Raw genomic sequence first — 16240 nt, 5'->3', positions numbered from 1 at the left:
GTGGCTAGGACCCCAGACCACTGCTCAGCCCACTGCTGCTCAGGGGTTTCATCTGCCAGCTCCTGCCAGCCAGGATCCTGGCTGCCAGACCCGTTCAGCCCGCTGCTGGTCTGGGATCCCGGCCCTGCCCACATACAGTGGGTACCTACCTTCTCCCTGGTTCTGGCCCATTCTCTTCCTCTCTCTGCACTGAGCTGAGGGTGGGAGTGGACTGAGCACAGGGCTGGGGGTGAAGAGTCTGGCCAGGAGCTAGAATGAGGGAGGGGGCTCAGGGCTGGGGCGGAGGTTTGGGTGTGGGGCACTTACCTGGGCAGCTCCCACCTGGTGCGAGGGGTGCAGGTGAGAATGTGCAGAGGGTGCATGTGCAAGAGCTCCCATTTGGTGGTCAGGGTGGGGATGTGGGGGGTGCAAGAGTCAGGATGTGGGGCGTTCATGGGGGTGGGGGTCTGGGTATGTGAGAGGATGCAAGAGTCAGGGCTGGGGGCATGTGAGGGGGGTGCAGGTGTCAGGGCCGGGGGGCGCTGGGTATGTGTGGGGGTGCCAGAGTCGGGGCTGGGGTCATGGGGGTGTGTGAAGGAGTCAAGCAGAGGGGTGTGTGTGTGTGTGTGGGGGGGGGGGGGGGGTACAGGGTTCAGGGCAGAGGCCTGGGAGGTGTGTGGGGCTGAGGGCTGGGTGTGTGTGTGTATGGGGTCAGGGCTGAGGGCAGAGGGCTGGGTGTGTGTTGGGGGGGAGTCAGGGCAGAGGGCTGGAGGGTGTGCGTGTGTGTGGAGGGGAGTCAGGGCAGAGGGCTGGGGGTGTGTGTGGGGGGGTCAGGGCTCAGGGCAGAGGGCTGGGGGTGTGTGTGTGTGTGTGTGTGTGTGTGGGGAGTCAGGGCAGAGCCCTCCCACGGCTCCCAGCCGCCTCACCCACTCGGGGCCCTACAGCACACTGCACGAGCACAACTAGCGCTCCCCAGCAAGAGAGTCCCCTCTGGCTGTGTCTGGAGGAGCCGCTCCGGGTGGCGCATGACCCCGCGGTATGTGAGCTCCTCACCCAGGGCTCTCTGGCCACCACCGATTCCCGCTCGCCCGCACCTTCTACGTGCTCGGTGCCGCGGGGCTCTCCGCTCCTCCGAACTCAGGAACAGCAGGTACCGGTCCCTGGCCGCGGCCGGGTGCCTCCTCCTAGGGACACTCAGCAGCCGGCGCTGCTGCCTCCACCGGCCTCTCCTGCCTCCACCGCCCCCGCATCCTGCCACCGTGAGTCGGGACTGGGTCCCGCAGTGAACCCACTCCCCCAGCGCACCGCCAATCCGCCATGGCCACCTATACCAAAGCGGCCCAGGTGAGCGGGCCCCTCCGCGCTCCCGGGCAGGTCTCCTCGCCGGGTAAGGGGACGCGGGAGCCCACGGGAAGGCCGCTGAGGTGGCTCCTCTCTCGGGGGAGCACGGGCTCTGCACCTCACTGGCTGTGTGTCCTCGGGACTCCAGCAGGCAGCACCGTGCCCTTAAAAATTGGCTCAGGTGCCATAGGTTGCTGACCCCTGCTCTACACAATGAATAGTTGAATTAAGTAAAATGAGCAACATGGTCCATATTTCAGCAGCACTGCAGTACTCCTCAAGCTACTAATTAGACAGTTCAAGATAACGAATTTCAGGTATCTAATTTGTGCCTATTTAGGTTCTGTGTGCCATGAACTTCAGTATTTCTAGCATGAGTGATGCCGAAAGGGTCAAAGTGAAAGCAAAAGCGACAGTGACTCTATTCTCTGATTAGCATTCGTGTGCCATGCATTTTGATTTGCATCCCTTGTCTATGTTCATGAAAATGCCATGAAGAGTCTACATTTTTGGTGTCAGGGACTGCTGCTGGTATCTTCATTTTTTCCTTTCTCTTAGTAACACCTTAGTTAGCTACAAGATGTCAATACTATGTTAGAGTACCATGTATGCAATTGTACTGTGTTAGAGAGGATTGTCAATAGTGATGCAGATGCTGATAGGGGCTTCTTATGAAAGGTACTGGCTCAACAGGGATGGAAAAGGAAAAGTCCTGTTTTTGTTAACTAATCACAGATACAGTCCAGGCATCTACCACACACTGTCCCACTAATGTACCTCAGTCCTGATGTGGAAGAGCTATCTCTTGTGATAAGGCAGCCTCAGCATGTGATCTCTTTGCAAAATCCACCACAGCCAGAATCTTATTAACGTGAAACTTCCCGAAGAGGAACTGAGACCACAAAATAATTCCTCATGGGCTACTTAAAGTCAAAGTAAAGGTTTTTTTCACTACTCCTAGCCTGTTTCAAATGCCAACCGGTGCCATATTCTAGTTGGGTCCCCCCCAGCTCTGCCATCTGGTTCCCCTTCTGATCCTGGAGCCCAATTATCTCCTCCTTATTCACATAGAGTAGTGCCTTCCTAGGTGAGGAGTCTCACTGAGTCCATTTCCATTTGACGTGAATAAGGATGGCAAATCCTGCCCTTGGTAGCTCACTGGATTTGAGAAATGGTCACATTTTATATCTGAATTTTGTTTTCCTGCACATAACATCTGCTAAGTGGTGATGCAATTTCAATTACTTTTTTTAAAATCTGATCTAGGTTGCAGCTAATTTCACTTGAGCTAATAATTGAATAGTCTCTCTAAACTGTATTTCAGAACTTTTTATCTGGAGTCCACGTCTTCACTGGGCACTCTATATTCTGCACATCAATAGAAGTTCTGCACAGTGAACTAGTGCAGAACATGCTATAGCAACTCACATTTGCAAATTAAAAAAAAAATTGGCCCAACACTGAGTGGTTCTTTTTCTGGCAATATCTTTATATTTTAATTTCATAGATATTGCCTGTGTATCATGAAGTGTTTTCTCACACTCCACTCTAAGCACTTGATTTATTATTTTTTAGACAGAATAAACTAATCAAGGTAAGAAAAGCTTGCCCTTTATCTGAACGGAAAGCACATGGGCCATATTTTACTTCTCATACACCCCCTAACCCCCACACACATCATGATAAAAATGAGAAATAAAGATAGACCATAAAAATCCAGGATGTGAACTAGTGTGAACAAAATTTGGACAAGATTGCAGCTCTGTATATGAAGATTGGTTCCAGGCAAGAAGAGCATTCCTTTATTACTTTAAAAATAACATTGTTGGAGACGTCACATTTTGTAGCATTCACTTAAATAGTAGGATCTTTATGCTGGGAAAATAGTGCCATGTAAAAAGACCAGACAAGTATGTCCCATTTGAGGTTCCCTTAACACATTCACTTACTCTCTTCTTACCTTCATCCCAGCTATTTTGGCAACTTGACTCTATTGATTTATACATTTAAAAAAAAAAAAAAAAAAAAAAAGCTCTTGTAAAGTCTGTTTTGAAGTTACTCCAAATACTTAAACTTGATCCTTTGATAACTTTCATTTATTCTGCCTCTACAGGAGAGAGGCAGGTGGAGTGTTAAAGACTAACATTTTTGTAGTATAACTCATATTCTTAATTATTGGGAAAAGTAGAAAATATAATTAACAAAATCCCTATTCTGTTTAGTGTCAACATTTTACATACTAAGATATTTGGAATTACTTCTTCAAATAACATTAACCTTTTCAGAAGGATTTTGCATATATCACAAGAGGAAGGGCTATAAAGAAGATCATTGTTTGCAGACAGTAATATACAAGTAAAAGCCATAATGCGAGCCAACAAAAGGAGCAAAACTTGGCTTAATGGGGGGAGAATAATTGTTTTGAGGTTTCTCTCCACCACTTTCCTGTCACAGGATAACAGGTGTTTACTATGAGGAAAGATAATAAACCCATTCTATATGCTGTAAATATTTTACAGTATGGATACATTCTGGTTTTAATCTTTATGGAGAAATTAGGACAGTGTCTTCTCCAATTAAGTCAATGGCAAAGCTCCCATTGTTTTGAATGTATTAGAATCTAGTGATGAATAGGTTACTCCTAGGTGATAAACAATTTCCATTCAGTTGTAATGTGGATAATTAATAACTGCAACCTGAAGTAGTACAAATCAAGCAATTCTAAATGTCTGTTTCAACATGTAAGGCTACTTGGTACAACTTTCAAAAGTGACTATGACCCCCAAATGAAGCCCCACTGGGACTTAGAACATGGGATTGGAAGGGACTTCCTGGGTCATTGAGTCCAGTCCCCTGCTATCGCAGGCAATACTGTGACATAATCCCTTGGGTGCTTTAGAGACTGCTACCCAGTGTCTCTAAGTGGCATTCTTCCTCCTCAGACTTATTCTGACATCTTCCCACTGTGCCTTAATTGGAAGTTCGGAAGTAGTATTTACATGCCAGAATAGATGCTCTGCCCTTTTTATAGATGTTCATGTTTGGCTGGATATAAAATCACTGCATCAGTTCTTTCTCTTATAAACCATTGATTTAATTTCCTTTCTCTGGCTCTAAGTCAAAAGATGGTTCAGGCCCATCCACTCTCCACATGCTAGATTAACCATGTTGGAGATACCAGCATTGTAACTACATTGATGATGTGGTGGTTTGTACAGTGTACATTGACATGTGCTATTTAGGGGTCCCAGACCTGTACATCATATCAAAACTACAAGAACTGGGAACAATAGTTCTGGTTCCTGTTAGAATCTTAACCTTATACAATACCCACTACTGAGTATTCTAGATGCCAAATGCATTTATTTTTTTATGAATCAAGTTCTTAATACATATATACTTTTGCTTGCATTGTTAATAAAACCAACAGCAATTGTACAGCATTATGAATTGCCTAGCTTTGGTTTGACGTCAAAGCTATTTTTGACACCTACAGAGCTACTGCATGGAAAATGTTAGTGCAGAACCAATATTTACTATTGAGTCAAACCCCTTAGAAACAAGTTTCTAAGGAAAATTATAATGAAATGTTAGTTATAACTATGCTAGTCGAGTCCCTGAGCATACACATCCCCTTAGATCTTTTCCACCGAGATAGTGACATCTTTTACTCCTCTCTTCCAGGAGTAAAAAACCAAACCAAAACACAACCTGGGTTTCGCATGTGACCAAAACTGTTACAATAGCTTGTATTTTGTGGGTTCATCAAAATCTCATTAGCACTAACTGGAGATGTGGTCAGAAAAGAATAAATAGCCCTTCAACTCATGAAGAGGAAAGAAGGATTTTGGCAAAAGAAGAGCACTTTTGCTTTGTTCCATATAAGAAGGGGACCGTTTTGTTTAATGTAAAATGTTGTATCCACTTTGAAGTTGCCATACGACATTAGAGCTTTTATAAACCACTAGTCAGATAACACACAGGATATTGAATGAGCTCTGTTTCTGTGCTACGCATGGAGTTCTCTGATTACTGGGGCAATAACTATTGTGCTCTTTTCTCCCTCCTTCTTTGTTTGCATAGCCTCTTAGTCCCTGGTCCTGCAACTGCTTACTCACATGCATTTTAAGCAAATGAGATATTGCATTAGGCCTGGTCTGTACTAATAGTGTAAGTCGATCTAAGTTACGCTAGTTGAGTTATATAAGTTATGTAACTCAAGTTGACATAACTTAACTTGATTTATAGGGGTTTCTGCACCGTGCTATGTCAACAGGAGACATTCTCCCGTCAACATAGCTTCTGCCTCTCGGGTAGGTGGAATACAGATGTCGATAGAAGAGTGCTGTCCCATCAACTTAGCGTGTCTTCATCCAACCTGCTAAACTGAGACCACTGCATTGATCGCAGCAGTGCCAATTTATCCAGTAGTAAGACATGGCCTTAGCTTCTGTTATAGTATCTCTAGGTCAGGCTATGCCTTAAGTCAATCCAGAAATTTAAGATGGTACTGAACGAGGCAGCCTGCCTATCAATCAGTTCTTTTTTATGGTAGCATGAGACTGGCTGTTTATTGGTTTCTGGATTAAATCTAAGGTGTTGGCTTTTGGTATAATGCCCTCAGCAGGAAGTTCCCAAGTCACCGGAGAGACCAGCACCCTCTTCGTGCCCTAGTGCCACACTGTGGTCAGCGGAGGCACTCAAGTTGGGTACCTCTCAATATAAAAGAGAGGCAGCTGGCAAAATAGTGTTTTTTCTGTGTGAGCGAGAAAAATTTAATCTGAGCTAGTTCCCCACACGGGGATTCTGAAAGACATTTATTTGCACAGGGTGCTGCAGAGGGTGGGGGTGAGGAGGTGTGTGTGAAGCTTTGTAGGCAATACAGTGCTGTTGATGTGAAAGCTGCTGGTTTTAGTTTCATCCGTGTAACTGGTGCTGGGGACACGTAAAAACTTTTGGACAGGTGTCCCTTTTTATTACTGTAGAAATCCAAATAAATAATTCAGAGGCACTGACGTTCTATAAATGAGAACCATTCTGTTCAGAAAAGTACTCACTTGAATGCCGTGCTTTAGAACTGAAGTCTGTGTTCCTCAATATATAACTTCTGTAAAATTTGAAAGGCAGCCCAAACTTCCCAAGACTGCTGGTTTATGGGAAGGTGAGAGGCCTCCCCATTACTATATCACTAAAAAGTTGGTAGACATTCTTCACAATTGACTTTAAAAGAGAGCTCCTGTGTAGGAGGCCGAAGAAAGGCCCATGGTCTTATTTTAAAATAGCCCCAAAAAGCAATTACCCTTCTTGAAAGTGGAAAGTATAGGATTCCTGGTTACTTCTTAAGCCTGTCCCGCAGGTGCAACACACCTTTTAAAGTTTAACCTGAACTCAGACACCTCCTGCGAGCTTCCGTTTTTCTCTCCTTGGCTTTGTTGCTGTAACTCCAGTTTCTCTGTGCGCGTAACACCAGGCTGCAGTAAAGAAAAGTCAACTTTACAAATTGGGCTAAGGCCTCATTCCCCTTTGTGACATTAAGAGGTGTGTTTGTAAGATGGAAGGAAAGCATCTTGACTGGGTTCCAGTGATACCCCAGAATCAAAAGATATCTAAGGACTTCCAAGAACTTGGAACTCCAGTGATGTAAACTCAGAAACTATGAGGGCTGAGGTGAAAACCCTTTTCACTTCTGGAATTCCAGTAACAAGATAGTGAAAGGCATTGGAGTGCTCTGCTCCCTTTGAAATGATCAGGATAAATTTGGTTGTCCAACAGCTCAAAGCTTCTTTGATTCCCAGAATACCTTGGAAGAAAATTTGGCTGTTACCATGATTGTGGTGTGTTTTTTTTTGTTTTTTTTGTGGGGGGTAGAGGGAGAGAGGAAAATGTGGTTAATGCATTCTGAATATCTTGCTGTGAAATAAGCGTAGTGTAAGCTAGAAACTTTAAGCAGCACTTTATTCTCAACTACCCAACTAGTAGGATCCTCAATGGAGGAACATGACAGAGTTGTTGGATGAATTGTGGTGTGAGTTGGATGGACAACACAAAGTACAGGGCAACAGAGACTCAAGCCCAAGAAAAGGAAGCTGGGTCACAAATGCAGGCTGTGGGCGGAAGTAAGACAGAGCTTTCCTGGCTGCAAACCAGCTTCTCAAACCAGCACTGACAGCAGTGAATGAATGAAATGTGACTCAGAGATTTGAGAACATTTTATATAACTGTTAGCCACACTAAATTCCAAACAAAGAAGGGTGTTGTGCATAGCCCAGGCCAGAGAGGACCAAGGGAACCTTTTTGTGGTGGTTGAAGTGCTAGAGCCCTGTGAATGGCAAAATCCTGTTTGTTAATCTTTTCAAATAAAGAACTGACCATGGCTCCAGGAGGAAATACAAAAATTGCTGCTCCTTGACAATTCATACTTGTCCATGTTCAATATATATATGATATTTATACAGCACCATGGATGAACACAGCCCCTTTCCCTGAGAAGCTTCCAATCTAGGACCTTTGTCCTACAGCTGGATGGCTGTGGGTGTGAATTCTTCTGATCATGCAAAGCCCTAGGACTTCCTGGAGGATCACATGAATGCAGATGTGTGCTTGTGTGGATCCAGTTGGAGGTTCGAGGATCTAGGTTATGTATGATGTGAGGACATGGAGAGAGGATGGGTTGGGGTGGGAACTAGAAGGAGGCTTATATAACATAAAGCAACTTGTTGTTTGCATTGTATATGTAGTCTTAGAAGTGGAAGTCTTTCTAAATATACTAGGTTGGCATGGGTTAGTGGTCCAGCACAGTCCCAAGAAATATGTCTTGAGGAGAGCTTGGATGGGTGTTGCCTGGCATACAGGATCAGGGAAGCTTTTCAGCCCGCATATAGGGGGTAAGCAGTGTACGGCATTGTTCCAAAAGGGCTAATGGTGCAAAATGTGAGTGTATAATTTGACAGATAGTGAATGGAGTGAAGCAATATGGAAGCATTAAGAGAAGAATTGGCTATTGGTGTACTCTAGGAAAAGACCCCAAGTGATGTACTCAAGGAAAGGACCTCAAACATTTTCTTGCAACTTTGCATGAGATTTTTTTTTTTTTAAATCCATACTCACATTTTAATCAAAAAGTGTGCTGATGCATTGCAGTGAGTTGTGTGACAGCCAGGTTTTTGCACTGAGGGCATTTTTTCTAAAATCTTAAATTTATATCGTACATAGTTGCATTTATTACAAATGCAAGATGATGTTGGACTATGAGTCTGATGTATCAGTTAGAGGATTTCTCATTTCTAATTTGCCATTGGCATGGACCTACTCAATTTTGCTTTATCATCTTCAGCTTGGTTGTTACAACTTCTTATGAAGGATCTGTTTGCACAGAGACCCTCTAAGTATTAGCTAGAAACATACTGTGGTGGTATACCCCTTCAGGAGAGTCAGCAGCTGGATGTATTTTGTTTCTTTCCAAAGACACCTACCAATAACAGGATTTACTTTTACTTTTCTCCCTTAAACTCAAGAGCAGTATCAAGCCAAGGTTTTAAAATATGGATGCCTAAAGTTAAGCTCCTAAATCCTTATTTAAAATTCTAAATATTTTCATGTTTTCAGCTCCCACTGACTTTAATGAACACCCATCTGCTGTTATTAATCTTGAAAGTCAGGTCACTTGTAGTGGGTGGGCTTACAGGTTCTAGAGAGATCACCGGTTCTACCATTATTCCCATTTTAAATCTAGGTAACAAGGCTCTGGGTCCTGCGAGACCTTGAATTCCCGAATGGAGTACGTCTATTATATTATGACTCTTAAATATCTATTTTAGAAACCCAAGTGGAAGCCAGATTATTTTTAAAGACTCCCTGAAGCCTTTACAAGGGGATATACTTACTGGACTTAAAACTATTAACTTCAATAATAAAATGGGAGTAATAGAAAATGTCAGGTGAGTGTGAGGTTTTAAAGCTTTTTAAAGACTTTGGAATTCAAGTATTTTGCACCGTTTTCCAGGGAGAGAATATGGATGTCTGAAATAATTAAGTTCAGAGAAACCAGGTGCCACAAGTACTCCTGTTCTTCATGCTGGGAGGGGAAGTGATCCTTATTACGGCAATTTAAATTTTTTTTGTTTTTTATCTGTAATAGTGATTCAACTCCTTGTTCAGGCATTTGAGTTAGAACAAAAGCATTTTTGTTTTGTTTTTGTTTTGTGTCTGTAAAGATGAATCATCCCTGCCTCCTCAGTTCAGAGCTGACAGAGCTCCCAGGCCTGGGCCCAACAAAAAGGAAGCTCAGTTTGACATAACATTGGTGATATTAGCAAAGTTTAAAAAAAAAAAAACAAGATGGAAAATAACCATCTTTTGGGAAGGAGAGGTGTTGAACTTGGGCACCCTTACAACATGATTAAAGGGGGAAAATGGTGAATGAATCTAATTTTAAATGTGATCAACAAAGGGAAATAAAGTTTTGTAGCTCACCTTTATAAACACAAGAGATTTGTGTTGTGTCACTATATTTCTTTCTCTAAACTCTTTTGGACCTGGATTGCAGCATTTCTTTAACCCGCCTCATAGTAGGAAGATTTGAAGCACTGCAATCTAATCCCTTTCCCCACACCGGTGGACATTTGATCCCTTTTGACGGAGACTTCACCATGAAACTGCAGCATAAGAATGTGTGGATGGAGGCAGCAGGTCAGGATCGACTGCGAAGACTCTAACCAGCTCTGTCAGGACCTTACTCTTACACAAGAACTGATCATACTAAAACATCATCCAGTTTCCAAAATTAAACAATAAAAGAGCAGAATGAAGAAGGCTGTGCATTGGGAGGGTAGGGGGTAGAGGAGAAAGCTAAGGCTCTGGATGTGCACTATAGAATGCAACCGGTTAATGGATCAGAATAACCCTTGACTAGAAGGACTGTGGCAGTCTATAGAAGCAAAGTGCAAGATGCATGGGACTCTTCATACCATTTAGTATGGCTGGCTGGAAGAGATGGTTTGTTTGGCTTTCCAGTGTAGGGCAAGTGCACCTCTTTGGGTAGAACAGGTAAAGCTGTAATACTGGAAGGGATGTAGGAATAAATGAGACAACATTGAGGGAAGAAGGGGAAAAAGATTAAATGGAATGAAAAGGAATTTATCAAACCTCCTGCTTGAACTGGCAACACTTCCTCTCTCTGCTGCATCCTCGAGTGGGTGGGATGAGAGAATCTACAGCAAGATAACCAGGGGCTCTCACCTGCTGGAAAGAAGCAGAGATTAAAGGGGAAGGACATAGACGACATACAAAGCATTGGCGCACATGGAGTGTAAATCCTATGCTGAGCTGGCTTGTGTTTCAAAGAAAAGCATTTCAAATGCTGAGAGAGATGGTGCTGTTAGCCGGTGATGCAATTACATGGCTGTGAGCTATAGAAACTTTTTCAATGTGGCACATATTAAACCTTTCAGAGGTAGCGCTTAGATTTTTAATTTTACGCTTTTGGCAGGCAATCAGGGTCTTTAATAGTGGGGGGCCAGAGGGGAAATGTTTCAGAACAGTGAGGATCTTATCAGAGTGTGCAATTAATGAATAATTATTAAAAAACCAGCAATAACTGGAAGAGCAGGCATGAGTGGCAATGCACTTCTTTGGTTTCAAGCCCATAATGAAATCTCAGATAGAAGAGAAATATGATATGAAGCTTCATGGAATTGAATCTGGGTTCCCCCCATCTTCTCCTAGTTGAAAGATAACAGATCTTGGGGGAGGGGGGGAAACTGTCACTTAGTTTTATTTTAAGTCACTTAATTGTCATGGTGAAGCATTTAACCTATTTAACTAGCGAAGTGGTATTCTTCAATATTTTGAAACACTTTTGAATTGTTGAACTATTTTTAAAAATATTGGTGTGAATTTAGGTAAGAGTGCCTGGAAGCCCTGTAAGTCACCACCTTCTTCAAGTGGTTGCAGACGTCTTTTCCACTTAGGTGTGCAGGTGCCCAGTGCACCAAAGCCAGAGAGCTTTGGCGAGCAGTACCCATAAGTGTGTCAGCTTTGAGTCCTCTGGTGCCTCCTCTCACTGTTTAAGGGCAGTGCTGCCCTGACCCCCCTCCGTTCCTCCTGTAGCAAGAGATGGAGCATTCTATTTTGACCTCATAGTTCTCTGTCTCAGTCTTTTTCTGGGATTTTACTAAATAATTAATCAGTATAGTTTAGTATTACCCAGAGGTTTAGTTTATAGTAGATATGATCTGTAGTTATGCTGGGTGATGCCCTATCCTAATGTCCAACCTAAATCTGTTTCTTCAATAGGTGCAGACTCTCTGGGCTTCCGGGGTGATAGAGGAGGTTCCTCTTCAGAATTAGGGAAAGAGATTCCATTCATGGTACTTCCTGATTCTCAAGCCCAAGGGAAAGATGAAACCTATCCTTAATCTCTACATTCTCAACAAGTGCATCAAATACATAAGATTCCACATGGTTACACTAGCAACTATTCTCCCTTCTTTGAATCACGACTGGTTTGCTCCCCTCAATCTTCATGCTTACTTTCAAGATGCTTGCTTTCATGTGGTGGTTTTTCCCAAGTCCCAGGAAGTTTCTGAAATTTGTAGTGGCAGGTCAGCATTATCAGTACACTGTGCTTCCCTTTGGCCTGTCTTGCGCTCCATGGGTATTTACCAAACATGACTAATAGCAGCATATCTCAGAGAAAAGAGGAATTAATATCTTCCAATGTCTGGACAATTGGTTAGCGAGAAGCAAGTCCTCTGTTATGTCCAATTCACATTACGTCTCTTCAATCATCTGGGCCTGATTTTGAAAAAAAGGAAAGTTGACGTTAATACCAAGTCAAAAAATCGTGTTCAAGATTGTTTCTGCTAAAAACAAATATTTCACACTATTAGTCACCTATGTCCGGCGTCACAATCTCAACTTTCAGCTGTAGTCCTTGTATGCCTGAAGTTATTAGGCCATATGGCTACATGCACTTACATAGTCCAGCATGCGAGATTGTTCCTTCATCCTCTTGAAGCATGGGGTTGAAGTTGGTCAATCACCCAAGTTGTCAATCATTAGGCAGGCTTTGTCTGAGTGTCTCTAGCGATCCTGGACTCCCTATAGTAGTGGGCAGTTATATATACCAGGGTGTTCCTTTTGCTCATCCTTCTCTGATCAAAACTATAGTCACTAACACTACCTCAATAGGTTGGGGAACACATCTAGGGACACTGAAAATTCAGGGCTTGTGATTGGAACAGGCAACTTCCTTTCAGATCAATTTTCTGGAGCTTGAGCCACTTTCAAAGCCTGACAAGGCTTTTGGGATCATGATTGGTGCAGTAGTTCATAGATTTCCTGACAATACCACCTCCATGTATTGTGAATAGGTTGGGAGGTGCACGCTCCAACCAGCTTTGTCAAGAGGCAATAAAATTTTGGCAGTTCTCCATTAGGGAGAACATGGTTCCCACAGCTACTCATTTACCTGGGGTCCAAAATCACTTGACCAATCATCTCCTAGGACCATAGGTAGTCTCTCAAGACCAAAGTCCTAAGATTCATCTTCCACAATGAGGCATCCTGATGACAGACTTGTTTTGTAATGAGAGATGGCAAAAAGTTCCATCAGTTTTGCTCTCAAGTAGGTCTCAGTCCAGCCTCTTGAACCAACACCTTCCATGTGAATTAGGGATTGTTGACAATATACAGCTTCCTCCGATCCCAGTTGGCCCACAGGTCAACCTCACGTTGAAGTTGGATCATGCCAAACTGATTCTTGTTGCTATTGTGTTGGCCACACTAGGTTTGTTCTCTGACCTGCTCAGTCTATCAGTTTGAACACCCATATTTCTTCCTCTCTATCTTGATGTACTGACTCAGCATGATGGCTGAGGTTTACAGCCAGTGCTCAGCGCCTCACGGCATGGATGTTGCATGGCTAGCTGAAGAGGAGGAATGCTATTTGGAAGCTGTTAGGCAAATACCACTCAATAACAGAGCTACCTATGCAGCCAAGTGGAAACGGCTTTAGTCACTAGTCTGGGGGCTTCAACCCAGGCTAGCCTGCATTCAAGAAATTGTTATAGTTTCAATCCTCTTGTCTGTCTCTCAGCTCCTTGAGGGTCCACGTAGCGATGATATTAGAGTCTCATCCTCTAATCCAAAGGGAGTAAATTTTTCTCAAACTCTATTACAGCAAGATTTCTAAGAGGATTACTCACCTCCACCGACCTGTGAAAGAGCTGGTTCCCTCATGTGACCTTGATACTGTTAGCTTCCCTTATGGAGCCCTGTATTTGAGCCCCTGGCAACTTGTTCTGTCCCTCCCCTTGTTTCTATAACATCTGCAAGGAGAGTAAGTGCTGTAGGCCTTAATGGCTGAGCCCCCGTATATGCAGTTTTTCCAAAGACAAAGTGGCCCTACAACCTCATTCAAAACTCTTGTCGAAAGTGATTTCCCAATTGCATCGGAACCAAGTAATATACTTACCAGTGTTCTTTCGTAAACTGCAGTCAAATGCAGATGAACAGCCACTTCATTCGTTGGATGTGAGACGATGCTTGGTGTTTTACCTGGGGAGGACTAAGCCTTTCTGTTCACCGCTTAGCCTTTGTCTTCTGTGCAAACTGAATGACAGGTTAGGCAGTCTTTGCATGCATGATTTCCAGGTGGATAACTTCCTGCATTATGACAACATATGAAGAAGCTCAGCCCTCGCCTTTGAAGAGATTACAGGCTCATTTGCAGGGGCGGCTCCAGGCCCCAGCACGCCAAGGCAGCCTGCCTGCCGTGCTTGGGGCGGCAAAATGCCTAGAGCCGCCCTTGCTTATTTGACAAGGGCCCACACAATGCTGATGTTTTGATACTGGACATTTACAGGGCTGCTGTACATACTTTTACCAAGCACTATGCTGCTACCACGATGCTACATCTAGGTCAGATGTAAACTTTAGGAAGGCAGTTTTGTAGTAGAAGTAGGCTCTGAGTACCACCTCCTTTGAGTACTGCCTGAGAGCCACCTGAGAGGAATACTCCTCTCCAACCACTCAAAGAAGAAAAAATGGTTACATACCTGTACTGTAACTGTTGTTCTTTGAGATGTGTGTCCAGATGTGTATTCCATCCATCCTCTGTGCCCTCTGCATTAGTCTCTACTCTTTAACATGTGGTGCAAAGGAACTGAGGGTGCTGCCCTTAAGTAGCCAGGAGAGAGGGTAAGGGCCAGAAGGTGCCAGTGCTAGGCAGCGTTCTCCAGCTTTGATGCTCTGGGAGTGCACACACCTCAGTGGCATGCACATCAGCACCCACATATCAAAGAACAACAATTACAGTAGAGTTAGGTAACTGGGTTTTTTTAACTACAGAGGCGGCACAGCTTGGGCAATGATAGCCTTATCTTCCCCACACCAACCCACCAATGTGCTTGAACTCCGAGCTGAAGGACAACTTCTAGGTGGGGAAAAGTGTAACTGAGAAGACCTGGGTTCATTTCTCTGCTCTGCCACACACTTCCTGTGTGACCTTGGGCAAGTCACTTTAATATACCTAGTGCTTCAGTTCCTTATCTGTAAAATGGAGACCATAATGCCCCCCTTTTCTGTTTTGTCTAGTTACATGTTAAGCTCTTCAGGGTGTGTGTGTGTGTGTGCGCGCGCGTGTGTGTGTGTGTGTGTGTGAGAGAGAGATCAGTTGATGTACTTAGGCACAATATAATGATAATTTGCCTTTGGTGCCTCTGCCAAAGGTTCCAATTGTGGCAGTGGTTTTTGTAATGTGGGACTGGACAAACACAACCAAAGTCATTTTGCACAGGGCATATAAACAGTCATCTATTTGGTGCCACTTCCAAAGACTAACAACAGGGACCTGGTTTGAACTAGCAACCTAGAACTGGAGAAACTGACCAATATTCAAGGCCTCCAGTGCTGTACCTTGAAATATTTTAATTACATTTTTAACAAACTTTGTACAATAAACCACATTATCCCTGGCATAACTCTCATTCCTTTATGGATCTAGGACCAGTTTATGGTAAAAGGAGAATTACATATCTCATCATATAGTGTTCACTGAGACCTTTAAATGTGTCAGGCAAGGCAGTGACTTCTCTATTTCAGGTTATGTAACAGTTTTCACTCTAAATCCCAGTTAGTCAAACCTTCCATGCTGATTCCCACCTCACTTTGAGGCTTCTTTTCCAATCTAAAGAGAATTGATTTTTGTTTCTTTAGTTTAGGCAATTCACATACCACTCATGTACACAGCTTCACATTGTTCTGTTTCAAATCTAAGTGAGTTCAGGCTTATTCAAAAAAATGTTAAGTGTATACTTCTCTGAACTTTGCTAAATGGAGAAAATAGTCTGGTGTCATGAAAAGCTTTCTAGCTGGAAAAGACCTTTTAATATATTTATTTTTTAGACATTTTGATTGCTATGGAGCGCTGCAACTCGGAAGGATTTCAGAAGCCAGAAAGCCTTTAAAAAAAAAACAAAACACAATTAGATTTCCCAGTCACATTACTTTGAAAAACAATGGCACATAGTGAAAACACTTGGCCAAATTGACTGGGGGGGAAAGGAGATTAAATCGACATATACTAGTTGTAGCATTTTCCTGGAATCATTACTAGGAGACAGAGCTCAAATCTTTGCTACTTTGACTGGTTACCTTGTGGTGGTTTTCAAATTTTAACTGTCTTCCACAGCCTCTGGCTCTGATTCCTTTCTACTATACAGAGCAGGGGAAAGGGTTTAAAGCAATTTCATACTTAAGGAAAAGGGCAGCAGACCCATATAATCACCATTCCCTTCTTGCATCTGCAATGTCCCTGCACCCCATAAACATGCAGTGTAGGCTTGAGAGGCTTCAGCTAGGGAGCAGCTCTTCTGAATAGCATCTTCTCCTGTGAAACAGGTGGTATTTCTGCTGGGCT

At 43.4% G+C, this 16240-nt stretch overlaps 2 protein-coding genes across 6 annotated transcripts in view; one reads left to right on the top strand and one right to left on the bottom strand.

Annotated features, from left to right (window-relative positions):
• The window catches only part of LYPD1 (LY6/PLAUR domain containing 1), a 67070-nt gene that overhangs the window by 1381 nt on the left and 49449 nt on the right, over nucleotides 1–16240 (bottom strand). The window contains exons 2-4 of one of the 5 annotated variants that reach the window (XR_007768283.1): nucleotides 13796–13986; nucleotides 10465–10560; nucleotides 6696–6791 (exon numbers count right to left, since the gene is read on the bottom strand). The exons of 1 other annotated variant lie outside the window; for it this stretch is intronic. Coding sequence is in view for 3 of the 4 variants with exons in the window: in XM_050916046.1 (XP_050772003.1) it covers nucleotides 6709–6791; nucleotides 10465–10560 (179 nt within the window). In the remaining variant the exon portion in view is untranslated. Of the gene's footprint in view, nucleotides 1–6690; nucleotides 6792–10464; nucleotides 10561–13795; nucleotides 13987–16240 lie in introns of those variants that run through there. 3 more of the 5 variants (XM_050916046.1, XM_050916044.1, XM_050916045.1) reach the window with 3 other exon arrangements.
• Nucleotides 1–16240, top strand: part of GPR39 (G protein-coupled receptor 39) — a 123484-nt gene that overhangs the window by 80058 nt on the left and 27186 nt on the right. The gene's annotated exons all lie outside the window — the stretch shown is intronic.

The sequence above is a fragment of the Gopherus flavomarginatus genome, chromosome 10 (genome assembly GCF_025201925.1).
Source record: "Gopherus flavomarginatus isolate rGopFla2 chromosome 10, rGopFla2.mat.asm, whole genome shotgun sequence".
Lineage (NCBI taxonomy): Eukaryota > Metazoa > Chordata > Testudines > Testudinidae > Gopherus > Gopherus flavomarginatus.
This window is presented reverse-complemented; position numbering and strand designations above follow the sequence as displayed.